At 46.9% G+C, this 15,692-nt stretch overlaps 1 protein-coding gene across 5 annotated transcripts in view; it reads right to left on the bottom strand.

Moving 5' to 3' along the window:
• The window catches only part of ulk4 (unc-51 like kinase 4), a 633,709-nt gene that overhangs the window by 138,717 nt on the left and 479,300 nt on the right, over positions 1–15,692 (bottom strand). For all 5 annotated transcript variants that reach the window (XM_072510060.1, XM_072510064.1, XM_072510062.1 and 2 more), the window contains one exon: positions 7,962–8,067. In XM_072510060.1, coding sequence (XP_072366161.1) covers positions 7,962–8,067 — 106 coding nt within the window. The remainder of the gene's footprint in view (positions 1–7,961; positions 8,068–15,692) is intronic.

Here is a 15,692-nt window from a genome sequence, read left to right as displayed (position 1 = left end):
TCCTAACCTTGAGGGGCTAGGCCCGCGCCGGACTGATTTCCGCCCCGCCAGCTGGCGCGGAAATGACATAGCCGGGCGGCGCATGCGCGGGAGCGTTAGCGGCCGCTCACGGCATCTCCGCGCATGCGCTGTGGAGGGAGTATCTTCCTCCTCCGCCATGGTGGAGACCGTGGCAAAGGCGGAAGGAAAAGAGTGCCCCCACGGCACAGGCCCGCCTGCGGATCGGTGGGCCTCGATCGCGGGCCAGGTTACCGTGGGGGCACCCCCCCCCCCCCCCCCCCCCCCCGGAACCCGCCCGCGCCGCCTTGTCCCGCCGGTAAGAGAGGTGGTTTCATCCACGTCGGCGGGACTGGCATTCTAGCAGCGGGACTTCGGCCCATCCGGGCCGGAGAATTGCGGGGGGCCCGCCAACCGGCGCAGCGCGATTCCCGCCCCCGCCGAATCTCTGGTGCGGAGAATTCGGCAACCGGCGGGGGCGGGATTCACGCCAGACCCCGGCGATTCTCCGACCCGGCGGGGGGTCGGAGAATCTCGCCCCTGGTCTCTGACGATCCGGAGACTGAACGATTTGGCCCCTTAATTATCTTTGGGAAATGGGTCTGTGTCAAGGTTGCAGGAAAGAGGTAGGTGGAGGCCCTGCGAAGAAATTTCCTCAAAAAGATTTCCAAAAATTTCCAATGCAGGAGTGATGCTTTGTACTTCAACACAAGTCAAGCACCAATTGATACATATAGACAAATAATAATTTTAACTATTGTCACAGGTAGGCTTACATTAACACTGCAATGAAGTTACTGTGAAAAGTCCCTAGTTGCCACATTCCGGCGCCTGTTTGGGTACATTGAGGGAGAATTCACCAATTCACCTAACAGTACCTCTTTTGGGACTTGTGGGAGGAAACCGGAGCACCCGGAGGAAACCCACGCAGACACGGGGAGACCGTGCAGATTCCGTACAGACAGTGACCCAAGCCGGGAATTGAACCCGGGACCCTGGAGCTGTAAAGCAACAGTGCTAACCACTGTGCTACCGTGCTGCCCAGATTACAGAAGTATCTGAAGCTTCAGGTAAAAGAAAAACGTATTTAAGAACAAGTTATGTTGTTATCTGCAAGTACATCATTTGAGTATATATTTGCTATATTTTACAAATAGAAATATAATTTTGCACGAATTACAATTTAAAACAATAAATGGATTCATCGCACCAGTATACTTCTCCATTATAGAAGTATAAAAAATAGATAAACAGATAAATAAGGATAACAGGTAATCAGGGATAACAAATTATTTTTAATATTCCACCTAAAATGTTGAAATTAATTTATTAATGCACAGGATGTAGTTTTTTTTAAAAACCACATTTTATTCAAACTTGTACAACGTAGATTACAGCAAATAAACACCACGGGAAACATTCTTCCCAACAATCAACTATACAGTTTGTACAGATTTTTCTCCTTTTTCACCCCCCCCCATCCCCCCCCCCCCCCCCCCCCCCCCGCCCCCCCCGCGTCGAACAGCTCCTCAAACACGTTCACAAACATCCCCCACCTTTTCTCAAACTCCCCTGCTGAGCTCCTTAACTCATACTTTATCTTCTCTACCCACAGGAAGTCGTACAGGTCACCCAACCATGCTGCTACCCCCGGTGGCGATGCCGACTGCCACTCCAGCAAAATTCGTCGCCGTGCAATCAGAGAGGCGAAGGCCAAGACATCGGCCTCCCTCCTCTCCATGAGCTCCAGCTTCTCTGAAACCCCAAATATCACCACCAAAGGGTCTGGGTCCACTCCCTCCTCCACTATCCTGGCTAAGACCGCGAACACTCCCGCCCAGAATCTTCCAATTTTTCACAACCCAAAACATGTGCGCATGATTCGCTGGCCCTCGCCCACACCTCTCACACTCATCTGCTACCCCCTGAAAGAACCCACTCGTTCTCGCTCAAGTCATATGCATGCTGTGCACCACCTTAAACTGTATCAGGCTCATCCTTGCACAAGAGGAGGTCCCGTTTACCCTTCGCAGTGCCTCACTCCATACTCCCCAATTGATCTCCATTCCCAACTCCGCTTCCCATTTCTCCTTGATCTTCACCACCCGCTCGCCTCCCTGCTCCCCAGCCACTTATATATATATCTCCAATTCCTCCCTCCCCTTCCACATCCGGAAGCAGCAGTCGCTCCAGCAGGGTGTATCCAGGCAATCTAGGGAATCCCTTCCAGACCTTTTGTGCAAAGTCCGTAACCTGTAGATACCTGAACTCACTCCCCCTCGGCAGCTCTACCCTCTCCCTTAGCTCCTCCAGACTGGCAAACCCTTCCTTCAAATACAAATCCCTCACCTTGACCAGCTCCCACTTCCCTCCACCTCCTGTATACACTATCCAACCCCCCCCGGCTCAAACACTGAGGCCCATGTACCCTCTACCATTCAGTGAAATGAGCAGCACGGTAGCACAGTGGTTAGCACAGTTGGTTCACAGCTCCAGGGTCCCAGGTTTGATTCCCTGTTTGGGTCACTGGCTGCGCGGAGTCTGTATGTTCTCCCTGTGTCTGCGTGGGTTTCCTCCGGGTGCTCCGGTTTCCTCCCACAGTCCAAAGATGTGCAGGTTAAGTGGATTGGCCATGATAAATTGCCCTTAGTGTCCAAAAAGGTTGGGTGGTGTTATGGGGATAGGGTGGAGGCGTGGCCTTAAGTGGGGTGCTCTTTCCAAGGGCCAGTGCAGACTCGATGGGCCGAATTGCCTCCTTCTGCACTGTAAATTCTATGATTCTATGATTCAAACGCATGATTCTCGCAATCCCTTCCACCCTGAAATGCCTCCTCAGCTGATTCCATATCTTCACCGTGGACTGCACCACTGGGCTCCCTGAATTCAAGATGCCTCCTCCATCCTAACCCACTCTACCCCTTCTCCTTCCCACCACCGCCGCACATTGTCCACATTCTTTCAGGGGGTAGCAGGAGAATACTGAGATTCAGACTACTAGACTAGAAGGGCTTGAGGTTCATAAGGAGGAGGTGTTAGCAATTCTGGAAAGTGTGAAAATAGATAAGTCACCTGGGCCAGATGGGATTTATCCTAGGATTCTCTGGGAAGCTAGGGAGGAGATTGCTGAGCCTTTGGCCTTGATCTTTAAGTCATCTTTGTCTACAGGAATAGTGCCAGAAGACTGGAGGATAGCAAATGTTGTCCCCTTGTTCAAGAAGGGGAGTAGAGATAACCCCAGTAACTATAGACCAGTGAGCCTTACTTCTGTTGTGGGAAAAATCTTGGAAAGGTTTATAAGAGATAAGATGTATAATCATCTGGAAAGGAATAATTTGATTAGAGATAGTCAACACGGTTTTGTGAAGGGTAGGTCGTGCCTCACAAACCTTATTGAGTTCTTTGAGAAGGTGACCAAACAGGTGGATGAGGATAAAGCAGTTGATGTGGTGAATATGGATTTCAGTAAAGCATTTGATAAGGTTCCCCATGGTAGGCTACTGCCGTAAATACGGAGGCATGGGGTTCAGGGTGATTTAGCAGTTTAGATCAGAAATTGGCTAGCTGGAAGAAGACAACGGGTGGTGGTTGATGGGAAATGTTCAGACTGGAGTCCAGTTACTAGTGGTGTACCACAAGGATCTGTTTTGGGCCACTGCTGTTTGTCATTTTTATAAATGACCTGGAGGAGGGCGTAGAAGATAGGTGAGTAAATTTGCTGATGACACTAAAGTTGGTGGAGTTGTGGACAGTGCGGAAGGATGTTACAAGTTACAGAGAGACATAGATAAGCTGCAGCGCTGGGCTGAGAGGTGGCAAATGGAGTTTAATGCAGAAAAGTGTGAGGTGATTCATTTTGGAAGAAATAACAGGAAGACTGAGTGAGTACTGGGCTAATGGTAAGATTCTTGGCAGTGTGGATGAGCAGAGAGATCTCGGTGTCCATGTACATAGATCCCTGAAAGTTGCCACCCAGGTTGAGAGGGTTGTTAAGAAGGCGTACGGTGTGTTAGCTTTTATTGGTAGAGGGAATGGGTTTGGTAGCCATGAGGTCATGTTGCAGCTATACAACACTCTGGTGCGGCCGCATTTGGAGTATTGCGTGCAATTCTGGTCGCCGCATTATAGGAAGGATGTGGAAGCATTGGAAAGGGTGCAGAGGAGATTTACCAGAATGTTGCCTGGTATGGAGGGAAGATCTTATGAGGAAAGGCTGAGGGACTTGAGGCTGTTTTCGTTAGAGAGAAGAAGGTTAAGAGGTGACTTAATTGAGGCATACAAGATGATCAGAGGATTGGATAGGATGGACAGTGAGAGTCTTTTTCCTCGGATGGTGATGTCCAGCATGAGGGGACATACCTTTAAATTGAGGGGAGATAGATATAAGACAGATGTCAGAGGTAGGTTCTTTACTCAGAGAGTAGTAAGGGCGTGGAATGCCCTGCCTGCAACAGTAGTGGACTCGCCAACACTAAGGACATTCAAATGGTATTGGATAGACATAGGGACGATAAGGGAATAGTGTAGGTGGGCTTTAGAGTGGTTTCACAGGTCAGTGCAACATCGAGGGTCGAAGGGCCTGTACTGCGCTGTAATGTTCTATGTTCTATGTTCGGCGCCCAACAATAATGAAGCAAATTTGGCAATGCCAACCCCCCCTGCTGCCTCTGCAGCAAGGTCCTCCCAACCCTCGCCACCTTCCCCGCCCATACAAAGTCAGAGATGATTGTGTCCACTTTCCGAAAAAAGGCCTTTGGTATAAAGATCGTGAGAGCCTGAAAGATAAACAAGAACCTCGGCAGAATATTTATTTTCACCACGTGGACCCTCCCCGATATGTTGGACAGTGGTTTTGAACTTGTAATCCCAGGGACTGTGCCTTTGGTTAATATCAAAAGATTTTCGACCCAGTCGTGTACCTCCTGACTGTTATTACAGGACACTTGAATCCGTTCAATCATGTTTCCTGTGATTTCAAAGGCATGATGGAAACTGTCGCTCTCCTCTAGTTTTGTTATAGTCATTCCTGTCAGTGGCAATTTTCCCTGGTAAATAAAGCCACTCATCCTTGGGCTCGCAGACAACATGCCCCGCATACTCTGCCCCCTCCACCCCAACCAAAATCTCCCGACTCACTACAAAGTAATCAATCCTCGAATACACCTTATAAACGTGTGAAAATAAGGAATACTCCCTTCCCCCTGGGTTCTGAAAGTGCCATGGATCCACCATACCCATCCTTTCCATAAACCCTCCCAGCTCCCTTGCCATTCGTACCCTACCCATCGACCTGGGGCTCGATCTATCCACCCTCGGCTCCAGGACAACTGGTACGTGGCCAAATCCGGGATTGCTGCCAGCAACCCCCTCATAAAACCTACATCATCCCAATGGCATACACATTTACCAACACTACCGGCGCCCCTTCCAATACCACACTCACAAATCACATATCTCCCACCTGGATCCCTCACCTCCTTCGCACGCACAAATCCCATTTTTTTGCTCATTAAAATCGCCACACCCCTCGATTTCAATACAAACCCCGAGTGAAAAACCTGCTCAACCCACCCCTACCGTAAACTAACCTGGTCCTTCACACGGAGGTGTGTCTCCTGCAAAAAGACAATCCCCACTTTAAAGCTCCTCAGGTGCGCGAACATCCGCAACTTTTTAACCGGCCCATTCAGTCCCTTGACGTTCCATGTTACCAACCTTACCGGAGGCTTGCGCCTCCAATCCCATCTACCGTCCGTCATCTTCCCCACTTAACTCCTGCCCCTTTAATTCCACTCTGTACCTAGCTAATCCCAAATGGCCCCTTTCTTCGTCCTTGACCATGTCGTCTCTCACCCCTGCCGCGTCGCAGAAACCCCCCCACCCCCACTTTTCCCCTTCCCCTTCTTCCCCCCACTTCCACTTTCCCCCCTGCCCCCGGCCACCCCTCTTGGCTTTCTCCCCCACCATCTCACTTCCGTTCACCAGCATAACCTGCTAGCACGGCTGCCCCTGTCCAAAGGCACATACTAATGACCTCCCCCTCCCTCTCCTCTCCCACTCCTCAGCTCAAAGAAGAAGGCCCCCTGCTGGCCTTACCCTCCCCTACCCAAACAAGGACTTCTCCTGAACTCCAGGTAGCCTTCTCCAAAAGCAAACAAACAGATGTTAAACACAAACAGTCCCATAAAACAGGAGGGGGGATGGGAACATCCATCCCCACATAAACATTTCACCCCTACAACTCCTTACAATCTCAACATTGAACAGAAACACCCCCCCCCCCGGCCAAAAAAAGGCGAAAATCCCTCAAACCCAACACCCACTTCAAACATGCTCCCGACCATTACACAGTGCCAGAACCCCGGTTCCCAAGCATTGTCCACTCAGTTCTCCCCCAGTTTATGCTCCTTAATGAAGTCTTTGGCAGCTTCTGGGGTCTCAAAATAATACTCCCGGCCTCTGAATGTCACTCATAACTTCACCAGGTAGAGCACCCCAAACCAGATCTGCTGCCGGTACAGCACCGCCTTGGCCTTGGTGAAACCTGCCCGCCATTTTGCCAAATAGGCTCCGATGTCCTGATAAATTTGGACGTTATTTCCCTCCCAGTCGCAGCTACGTTTCTCCCTGGCCCACCGTAGAATTTTCTCTTGCTCCACAAATTGATGGAGTCTCACGATCACCATAAATCGTGATCGCGGCGGCTCCCCAGCTCTAGGCTTTTGCCTCAGAGACCTATGCGCTCAGTCCACTTCAGGTGCCTTATCTAGCACCCCTTCTGCCACCAGTCCCGCCAGCATCCTCGAGACGTACCTTGTGGCACTCACACCTTCCACTCCTTCAGGCTGGCCCACTATTCGCAGGTTCGGTCTTCTCAAAGTATTCTCCTGCTCCTCAACCTCTGCCCTCAGCGTTTTACAAAGTCGCCTAGGAGCCTCACCTTCGTCTCCAGAGCCACCACACGATCGCTGTGGTCCGAGATCACTCCTTCAATCTCCCGAATCTGTGACCCCTGCACCTGCAAACACCTCTCCATCCGCTCCAAAGTACTCTTCAGGGGTGCCACAGCTTCTGCAATGGCCTTTGCATAATCCTCATGCATTTCTTTCCTCTGTTTATGGAATTCCTCCTTGATAAAAGTCATCAGTTCCTGTATATGGGGCCTTACAGCTTGCCCCTCCGCCGCCTGCATGCTGGAAGAGACAGTCTGTGAAGCACAAGACTGTTTCACCTTTCCAGCCAAACCTCGCACTGTTTTCTGCCGGGACTGGTGATCAGAAGACATCCCATTCCAGGCGTGAACTACTCCTCTAACATTCACCTACTCACCTACGCCTTTTCATCAAAGTTTCACCCGGATCTGGGTATAAAGAGCCCTTTTCTGTGACTTTGAGCAGGAACAGCCCTTTGTGTGACCAATCACTCCATGGTCACAAGAGGAAGTCAATGCACAGGATATAGTGATAACAATACTCACGATAATTGCATTCACTCCTGAAACAGGTAAAACTTTAGAAAAATTAATTATTGTTGGCACAATCCATTTATCAATTATCCAAAATGTGATCGACTAGGACATTTGGACTTTAAAAAAAAAAACCCGTGGCAGCACGGTGGCGCAAGTGGTTAGCACGGTTGCCTCACGGCGCCCAGGTCCCAGGTTCGATCCCGGCTCTGGGTCACTGTCCATGTGGAGTTTGCACATTCTCCCCGTGTTTGTGTGGGTCTCGCCCCCACAACCCAAAAGATATGCAGGGTAGGTGGATTGGCCACGCTAAATTGACCCTTAATTGGAAAAAAATGAATTGGATACTCTAAATTTATTTTTTAAAAATACCCAAACCTGCTTGCAAAAAACCCATCTCCAAAGATAGAACAGTTAAATCTAAATTTGTGAAATTGAATAAGAGCTATCAAGTTAAAGCTACACACATTTTGTAATCTAAAAAAAGATAAAAGTGCCATACCTTGTTCATAAAGCATTTTCATATTGGCATCTTTATAGGCAACTAGTTTGTTGAAAAGTAATATTACGCTTTGCATGGCAGTCCCAAGTACATTGTTCTGCTGCTCCTGTGAATACAAGACAAGTTGATTGGAAAACCTAAAACTATATTCAAATGCAACATAAAACAGCACGATAACAAAAAACATACAGTAGTATTTATAGAAAAATGGCCTGGCAGTAATGGAAAATAGACATGCCTGGTGTGTGTGTGTGGCACTACGTACCAGTCATCAACAGCATCAGTTGCATGCACCAATCAAGCCGCCACCAACATTTTCTGCAGATGTCACTACATCGAACTGACGAGGATAGAGGGAACTACCTGTTGTGTTAGGCTGCTTCGGATAACACAGGCTGCTACTTGATGCAGCCTTAACTAAAGGATGCTCCAGACTCTGAAATGAGTTCTACATGTTTATTGAACTATTAACACAGTTCTCAAATGAGTTTGACTCTCTGCTAATCTAACTGTAGTAACTCAGTCTAACTGTAGCAGCCTGCTCTAAGCCACGTGCTGGGGTGTGATGCTGTTGATCAACCCTGTCTAACTCTCTAGATGTCTGTCTGTGAAAGAGGCAGGATGTGAGTGCCTCATCCCTTTTATAGTGTTTATGTCATGCCCCCTTGTGGTGATGCCACCTCTGAGTCTCCTGACTGCCCATTGCTTGTGTCCCATTCTGAGTGTTCATTGGTTGCATGTTTGCATATCATAACACTACCTTCACAAGGTCTGGTTCAAGAGCCTTCACATAGGCTGGTATATCTGGTGATAGCAACGGGTAGCTGTGTCCTGAAGCATGGCTGCACCCCCTTGTGCTCATGCCTTAATGCTGATCCCATGTAGAGAATGCTATGGCAGAGAGAGAAACCGACCTTTCAATGAACTCACAGCCGCAAGCCCACTTCATCAACAATTAAACAAGAGGTCATGTGGCTCGATTGCAAAAGAATAAATGTAAAGGAAATTCAAGATACACGGCCTTGCCCATCAATTCTTAGTCCTCTATCACTTCAGCCTTGACAAATGTCACTAATAAACTTCTGAATCCTTCCAAAGGCTTTCAGAATTAATTTCCCTTTAATTGTCTCCTTCCCTTTAAATTTCACATGCATGTGATTTCCACTCCTACCACTTCCTGTCTGCAGGAATCAATGCAAATGAACTGTTGATTATTCTTTTTGTCTACTGCGAATGTGCTATGTATGTTCCCTTGGCCGCAGAAAAATGCTTCTCACTGCACTTCGGTACATGTGACAATAAATCAATCAATCAAGTGCAAAAATGTGTGCAAACAATGGACTTCCACTTGAGACTATCCAGAATCCCCACTAGTTACTTGAGCCTAAAGCATACCAATACCACAAACTCAAAACCATAATGTTGTTCGGGAACAGGGTAGAAAGAAATATTAGGTTGAAAAAAAAATACACATTGCAACTTTAAACATTTATAGTTTTAAGACCTGCAATGGATTTATCTCTTTACACACCTAAAGTTAAAGATTCTGGAGCCCGATAGCCTGAAGGAATGCTACAAGATTTATTGATGTTCTAAGCTGCAGAATCAGAGGACATGGAAGTTTACAATTTCCCACATGGAGAAGTCTTGGTCTCAACTGGGCCATTGGGGAAAACTGTTCAGCGGAGATCCAGGTGGAGGAGTGTTTCCCCATGGAGAGGGAGACGGCAGAACTGCAGAATGGATCCACCCGACTTATTTTTACATAGCAATGACTCATCAGATTACGGAACAACTGCACTGGTAAACCCTTGGGAAGAATGAATCTGTCTGTTCTTTCAGCCAGATAATGGTGAGCGGCAGAAAAATAATCACGCAAAAAAAATGGGCAACAAGACAACTTGCATTTGAATGGGATCTTTTAAAAAATAAATTTAGAGTACCCAATTCATTTTTTCCAATTAAGGGGCAATTTAGCGTGTTCAATCCACCTACTTTGCACATCTTTGGGTTGTGGAGGCGAAACCCACGCAAACACGGGGAGAATGTGCAAACTCCACACGGACAGTGACCCAGAGCCGGGATCGAACCTGGGACCTCGGCGCCGTGAGACTGCAGTGCTAACCACTGCGCCACCGTGCTGCCCTGAATGGTATCTTTAACATAGGGAAACAGTCCAGTGTTTCCCATGAAGCATTATCAGACAGAATTTGAGAGGATTTATCAGTACAGGCGACGTGGCCAAAAAGGTAGGTTTTTAGGAGGGTTTTAAAGGGAGCGAAAGAGGTGATGAGATTTAGGGAAGGAATTTCCAGCCATTCATGCCGGCGGGATCTTCCTGGAGTTTCACAGCAGCAAGGGGTGCGTTCAATGGGAAGCCCCGTTGACAACAGTGGGAGCGGAAGGTCCTGCCGCCAGCCAATGGGCTGCCTCTGTAGCTGCGAACCATGCAGTGGGTTGCATGGAAAATCCCACCCCAGGGCTTAGTCAACCGTCGGCATATCTGGCAATGACGGAGCGAAAGGTGCAGGGGTTTCACCAGAGGCCGGAGCTGGGAGGAATATAAAGTTCTCAGAGGTTGTAGGGCTGGAGAGGTTACAGAGGTGGGGTGAGGCAAGGCCTTGGAGGGAGTTGAACATAGGGATGAGAATTTAAAGGCACTGGTGGACCGGGAGCCAATATACATCAGTGAGAACAAGAGTGATGAGTGAGCAGAACTTGGCACAAGTTAGGAAATTGGACAGCAGACGAGTAGCTGAGATCAAAGGCAAAATGGAGGCTTCAAAGGCTCTACAAATGGCTCAGTAGGTGTTTGGTGAGCCACATATACCAGAAAGAGTCCACCTACTTTGCATTTCGCTAAATTGCCAGATCTGAGGTGGGTTAGCAATGAGAGTAGTGAGGTTAGTTGTGGTGTCCCTGTGCTGGGGTAAACACAGTTAGTTGGAATGATGATGTCTGCATACTATGCAATTATCCCCGCTGGAGGTGTGCGTGTGACCCGTGGATGGAGTTACATTATTCATGATGGTGAAATCCTCTATTAACACTCACTTTCTAGATTCAGTTAGGAAGAAGATTGAACAGTGTCGGGAGATACCAAGGAGGAGGGTGGGGCACCCGTGGATGTCCTTGGTGCTGTATCACAGCATGACTGTGTCTTCAGGTCAGAAACTGGAATTTCTTTTTTGAAATGAGGTAACTCCATATATCAATAAATCTTGCATCCAATTTCTGTTATCTGGGGACTGAATTGCCACCACGTGGCCTGGTTCAATTATCTCCAGTCTTCTCATTGCAATAGAAACACTCGCACTGACCAGTTGAGATGAACGACCTATTTCCGTATGCTCCATGCAATTCCAGGCAGTATACGTGATTTTTATTCCACGGAACACACGGGGATGATTGACAAGTTTTTACTATGCGCAGCTTTAAATATAGTTCCTTACAGTTTAACAGTGATCTTTTATGTGTGCTCATTATTGAAAGAAGTGTGTTACCGAATTTCATGCAAATGCACTTGAATTAACAGCAAACTTTTATCCTATGTCATCCAATAAACTTATCTCAAGTGCACAAATGAGTTATTAAGCCAGGGACACCGATGTGTGAGCAGGGCAATGAGTAGTTTCAGTAAAACATTGCTTCTACTGTTCGGAGAATGATACTTAAACCTGAAATTACCATCTTCTTGTTTGTGTGTGGGTTTAGTTTGCTCATTAAAATGTATTGCCTCCAGCACTCAGACTCTCATTGTACACGAATGAATAACAAATACACTCACCGCTGAATAATCAGTTATATGTGAACAATTAGTTGTCCTCCTATGGCATTGCTCACAAAGGAAATTAAAAGAAGCATTGGTATATCAAGCTGTTGATACCACAGAAACAGGCAATTCAGCCCGACTGGTGCATACGACTATTTATAGCACATGAGCCTCCTCTCACCCTTCCTCATCTAACCCTATCAACATATCCTTCTGTTCCATTCTTCCTTCTGAATTTGTACAGCTTCTGCAGGATACTCAAAGCCAAGAAGGAAAGCAGGCAAACTAACTCTCGTATCCTCACCGAAGCCAATTCCTCCAGCATTGCAACCATGATCGTGTGAAATCAGTTCTGCTGATCTGGACACTGCATCTGCATGACAAATAATCGGATTCTGAAGCCCAATCTCAAGCAGGGCAGAGAAAACATTTTAGAGACACTCTGAAAGCCTCACTGAAAAGGGGACAAATTAACATTGGTGCACAGGAGGATCTTGCCATAAACCGTGCCGTGGCATGGCCCCTCATCCAACAAGCTGTAACAGTCGGAAACTGACCAAATAAGCTCTGCCGCGGTGAAGTGACGAAAGTGGAAGGAGAGGTAGCAGAACCCTGGATGGATGGCGTTTATGCTATTTGCCTCAAATACTCGTTATGGTAACCACTGTCCAGGCAAAGAGGTTTCTCCTGAATTCATAGAATCCCTGCAGTGCAGAAGGAGGCCATTCGGCACTAACCCTTTGAAAGAGCACCCTACACAGGCCCACTCCCCCCCCCCCCCCCCCCCCCAACCCTGTAACCCCACCAAACCTGCACATCCCTGGAAATTAAGAGGCATTTTTTTTACCATGGCCAATCCACCTAGCCTACACACCATTGGACTGTGGGAGGAAATCAGAGCATCCAGAGGAAACCCACACAGATGCAGGGAGAACTTGCAAACTCCACACAGTCACCCAAGGTCGGAATTGAACCTGGGTCCCTGGCGCTGTGCGGCAATAGTGCTAACCACTGTGCCGCCTACTGAATTTATTGGTGACCATTTTATTATTTTATTTTTAAAAAAAATATTTTTTTAAATTTAGAGTACCCAATTCATATTTTCCAATTAAGGGGCAGTTTATCACGGCCAATCAACCTGCCCTGCACATTTTTGGGTTGTGGGGGTGAAACCCATGCAAACACGGGGAGAATGTGCAAACTCCACACGGACAGCGACCCGGAGCCGGGATCGAACCTGGGACCTCGGTGCCGTGAGGCAGCAGTGCTAACCACTGTGCCACCGTGCTGCCCTGACCATTTTATTAAAAAAAAAATTTAGAGTACTGTTATGGGCCAGGGTTTAGAGAACGCCAAAGTGTATCATGGAGTTTACCTGACCCACAACTTTTAATAGATTGTGGTATGGGGAGTGCACGGAAACGTATTTTTTAAAGCAAAACAATGTTTATTCTATGAACGCAAGTTAACCTTTTTAAAACATACAGTGAACATCTTAGCAACCATCAATTCAAATATAACCACCAAAGAATACAACACGAAGTAATCCTTAATAACTTCCAAAACAACATCCAGAAGACAAAAGATACACCTTTTAACAGAAGCACATTAGGTTTACATTCACTACTGAGAACATTTATAATTCTGAATTCACCAAATGATCAAGAGATAGTCTTTTCATGGCAGAGAGATCAACAGTACACCAGCTCTGTCTGGCTTCAGCTCCAACACTGGAAACAAAACTAAAACACACCCTGCAGCAAACAGCCTAAACCGAAAGTAAAAAGCTGACTGACAGCCCAGCTCCACCCACACTTTGACATCACTGCAGTAATGTGAGCAGCCAAACATTTCTTAAAACGACATTCTCATGACAGTACCCAATTCATTTTTTCCAATTAAGGGACAATTTAGCGTGGCCAATCCACCTACCCTGCATATCTTTGGTTTGTGGGCTGTGTGGAGTTTGCACATTCGCCCCATGTCTGTGTGCATTTCACCCCACAACCCAAAGATGTGCAGGTTAGGTGGATTGGCCACATAAATTGCCCCTTAATTGGAAAAAAAACATAATTGGGTACTCTAAATTTAAAAAAAACTTTGGGTTGTGGGGGCAAAAAACCACACAAACACGGGGAGAATGTGCAAACTCCACACGGACAGTGACCCAGAGCTGGGATCGAACCTGGGACCTTACCGTCATGAGGCAGCAATGCTAACCACTGTGCCACCGTGCTGCCCTGTGACCATCTTATTCTGATGGCCTCTAGTCTCATCTTCTCCACATTGACCCTATCAAATACTTTCATAATTTTGAAGCCCAATTGTTTTACCAGGATCATTTAGATAATTACTTTCTCCTCCATAGAAACTGATTTGAATTGAATATTTAAACTCGAATTACAACTGTGCAGAAAGGGTCAAAAAGCAATTTTGCAAAGGTTTTGTCCAAAGGGTTTGAAAGATTTCGCAAGATTTTGATGATTCAAATATATTGTAATATAAGCACCAGTTTCACCTTTAAGTTAATTATACCTTGCGAACCAGTTGAGTGTGAGGATGGACGGAAAAAGCAGGGAAAGAACAATGACTCTCCCCAAACCAAAAATATTCTGATGCTGCAGTAATTTCTTTGGCCACAGGCAAACTATTTCCATTGTTATTCATTCACTGAACGTGGGTTTCACCGGTACAGCCAACATCTATTCCCCTATCCCTATTGGCCTCGAGAAGGTGGTGGTGAAAAGCCTTTGGGGGGAGGGGGGGAGCTTGCCTCCACTGGTCCTAGGAGGCATGACTAGATTTTACGGTAGTCATGTTTGATGCCATGACTTTCAACAAGCCTGAGGCAGGATGTTCCAACTCTGAGATTAGCCAGCCAATCAGATGGCCAGCAGCTCGTCCCTGACCAGGTACATCAATGGAGGCCAGGTTAAAGGTAAGTGGAGTGACATTCTGGCCATTGATGTGGACCTCAAGTCACATATAGGTCAAACTGAGCAACAATGGCAGTATTCCTTCTCTAAAAGGACTAATATGAACTAGCGTGTTATTTATGGTAATCTGGTAGTTGCATAGCCCCATTTACTAGGACTAGTTTTTAAATTCCAGATTTATGTAATTAACTGAATTAAAATTCCCCAGGTGCTGTGATGAAATGTGAACTCTCTGCACATTACTCCAGGCCTATAGCTTAATACTACTATTCCTGGAATATATCAGGCAAAATAAATATTGAAGCAAAATTAAATAGAAATGGAAATGATGATGTCCCCAGAATTGATCCTGTTGATTGAAAGGCATGAACAATTCCCAAAATTGCTGAATAGCTTGTGAAGATTAATCTAGTCAGTGAAATATTACAAATACAAGTTAAGTATGGGTGGCACGGTGGCGCAGTGATTAGCACAGCTGCCTCACGGGTTTGAATCCCGGCCCTGGGTCACTGTCCGTGTGGAGTTTGCACATTCTCCCCGTGTCTGCGTGGGTCTCACCCCCACAACCCAAAGATGTGCAAGATAGGTGAATTGGTCACGCTAAATTGCCCCTTAATTAGAAAAAAGAATTGGGTTCTTTAAATTTATTTTTAAAAACAAATTAAGTATGAATGGAGATGACAGTGAAAGATACTCGGGGGGATTCTCCGCCCTGCCGCGCCACATTTCAGCCTCACCCCGCCGGCGGGATGCACTGTTACGCAGGCCGGTCAATGGGGTTTCCCATTGTGGGGCAACCCCACGCTGCCGGCAAAACGGAGTATCCCGCCGGCGGAGAACCCAGCCCACTGTTTAACTTTGTAAATGTTTTTATTAAAGTTTTAACATTTTACACTAAATTACAAAAAATGCAAACAGTAACTCTTAACTAAACGCAAACACCAAAAATGACCCTCAGTCCAAGAAAAAAACTCCCCACGACTTAGCCCCCCACTACCCCTTTAACAGCTAATGTGACCAACT

This window comes from Scyliorhinus torazame, chromosome 6, assembly GCF_047496885.1.
Source record: "Scyliorhinus torazame isolate Kashiwa2021f chromosome 6, sScyTor2.1, whole genome shotgun sequence".
In the NCBI taxonomy this organism is placed as follows: domain Eukaryota; kingdom Metazoa; phylum Chordata; class Chondrichthyes; order Carcharhiniformes; family Scyliorhinidae; genus Scyliorhinus; species Scyliorhinus torazame.
The sequence above is the reverse complement of the archived record's forward strand: the minus strand, read 5'-3'. Positions and strand labels throughout refer to the sequence as shown.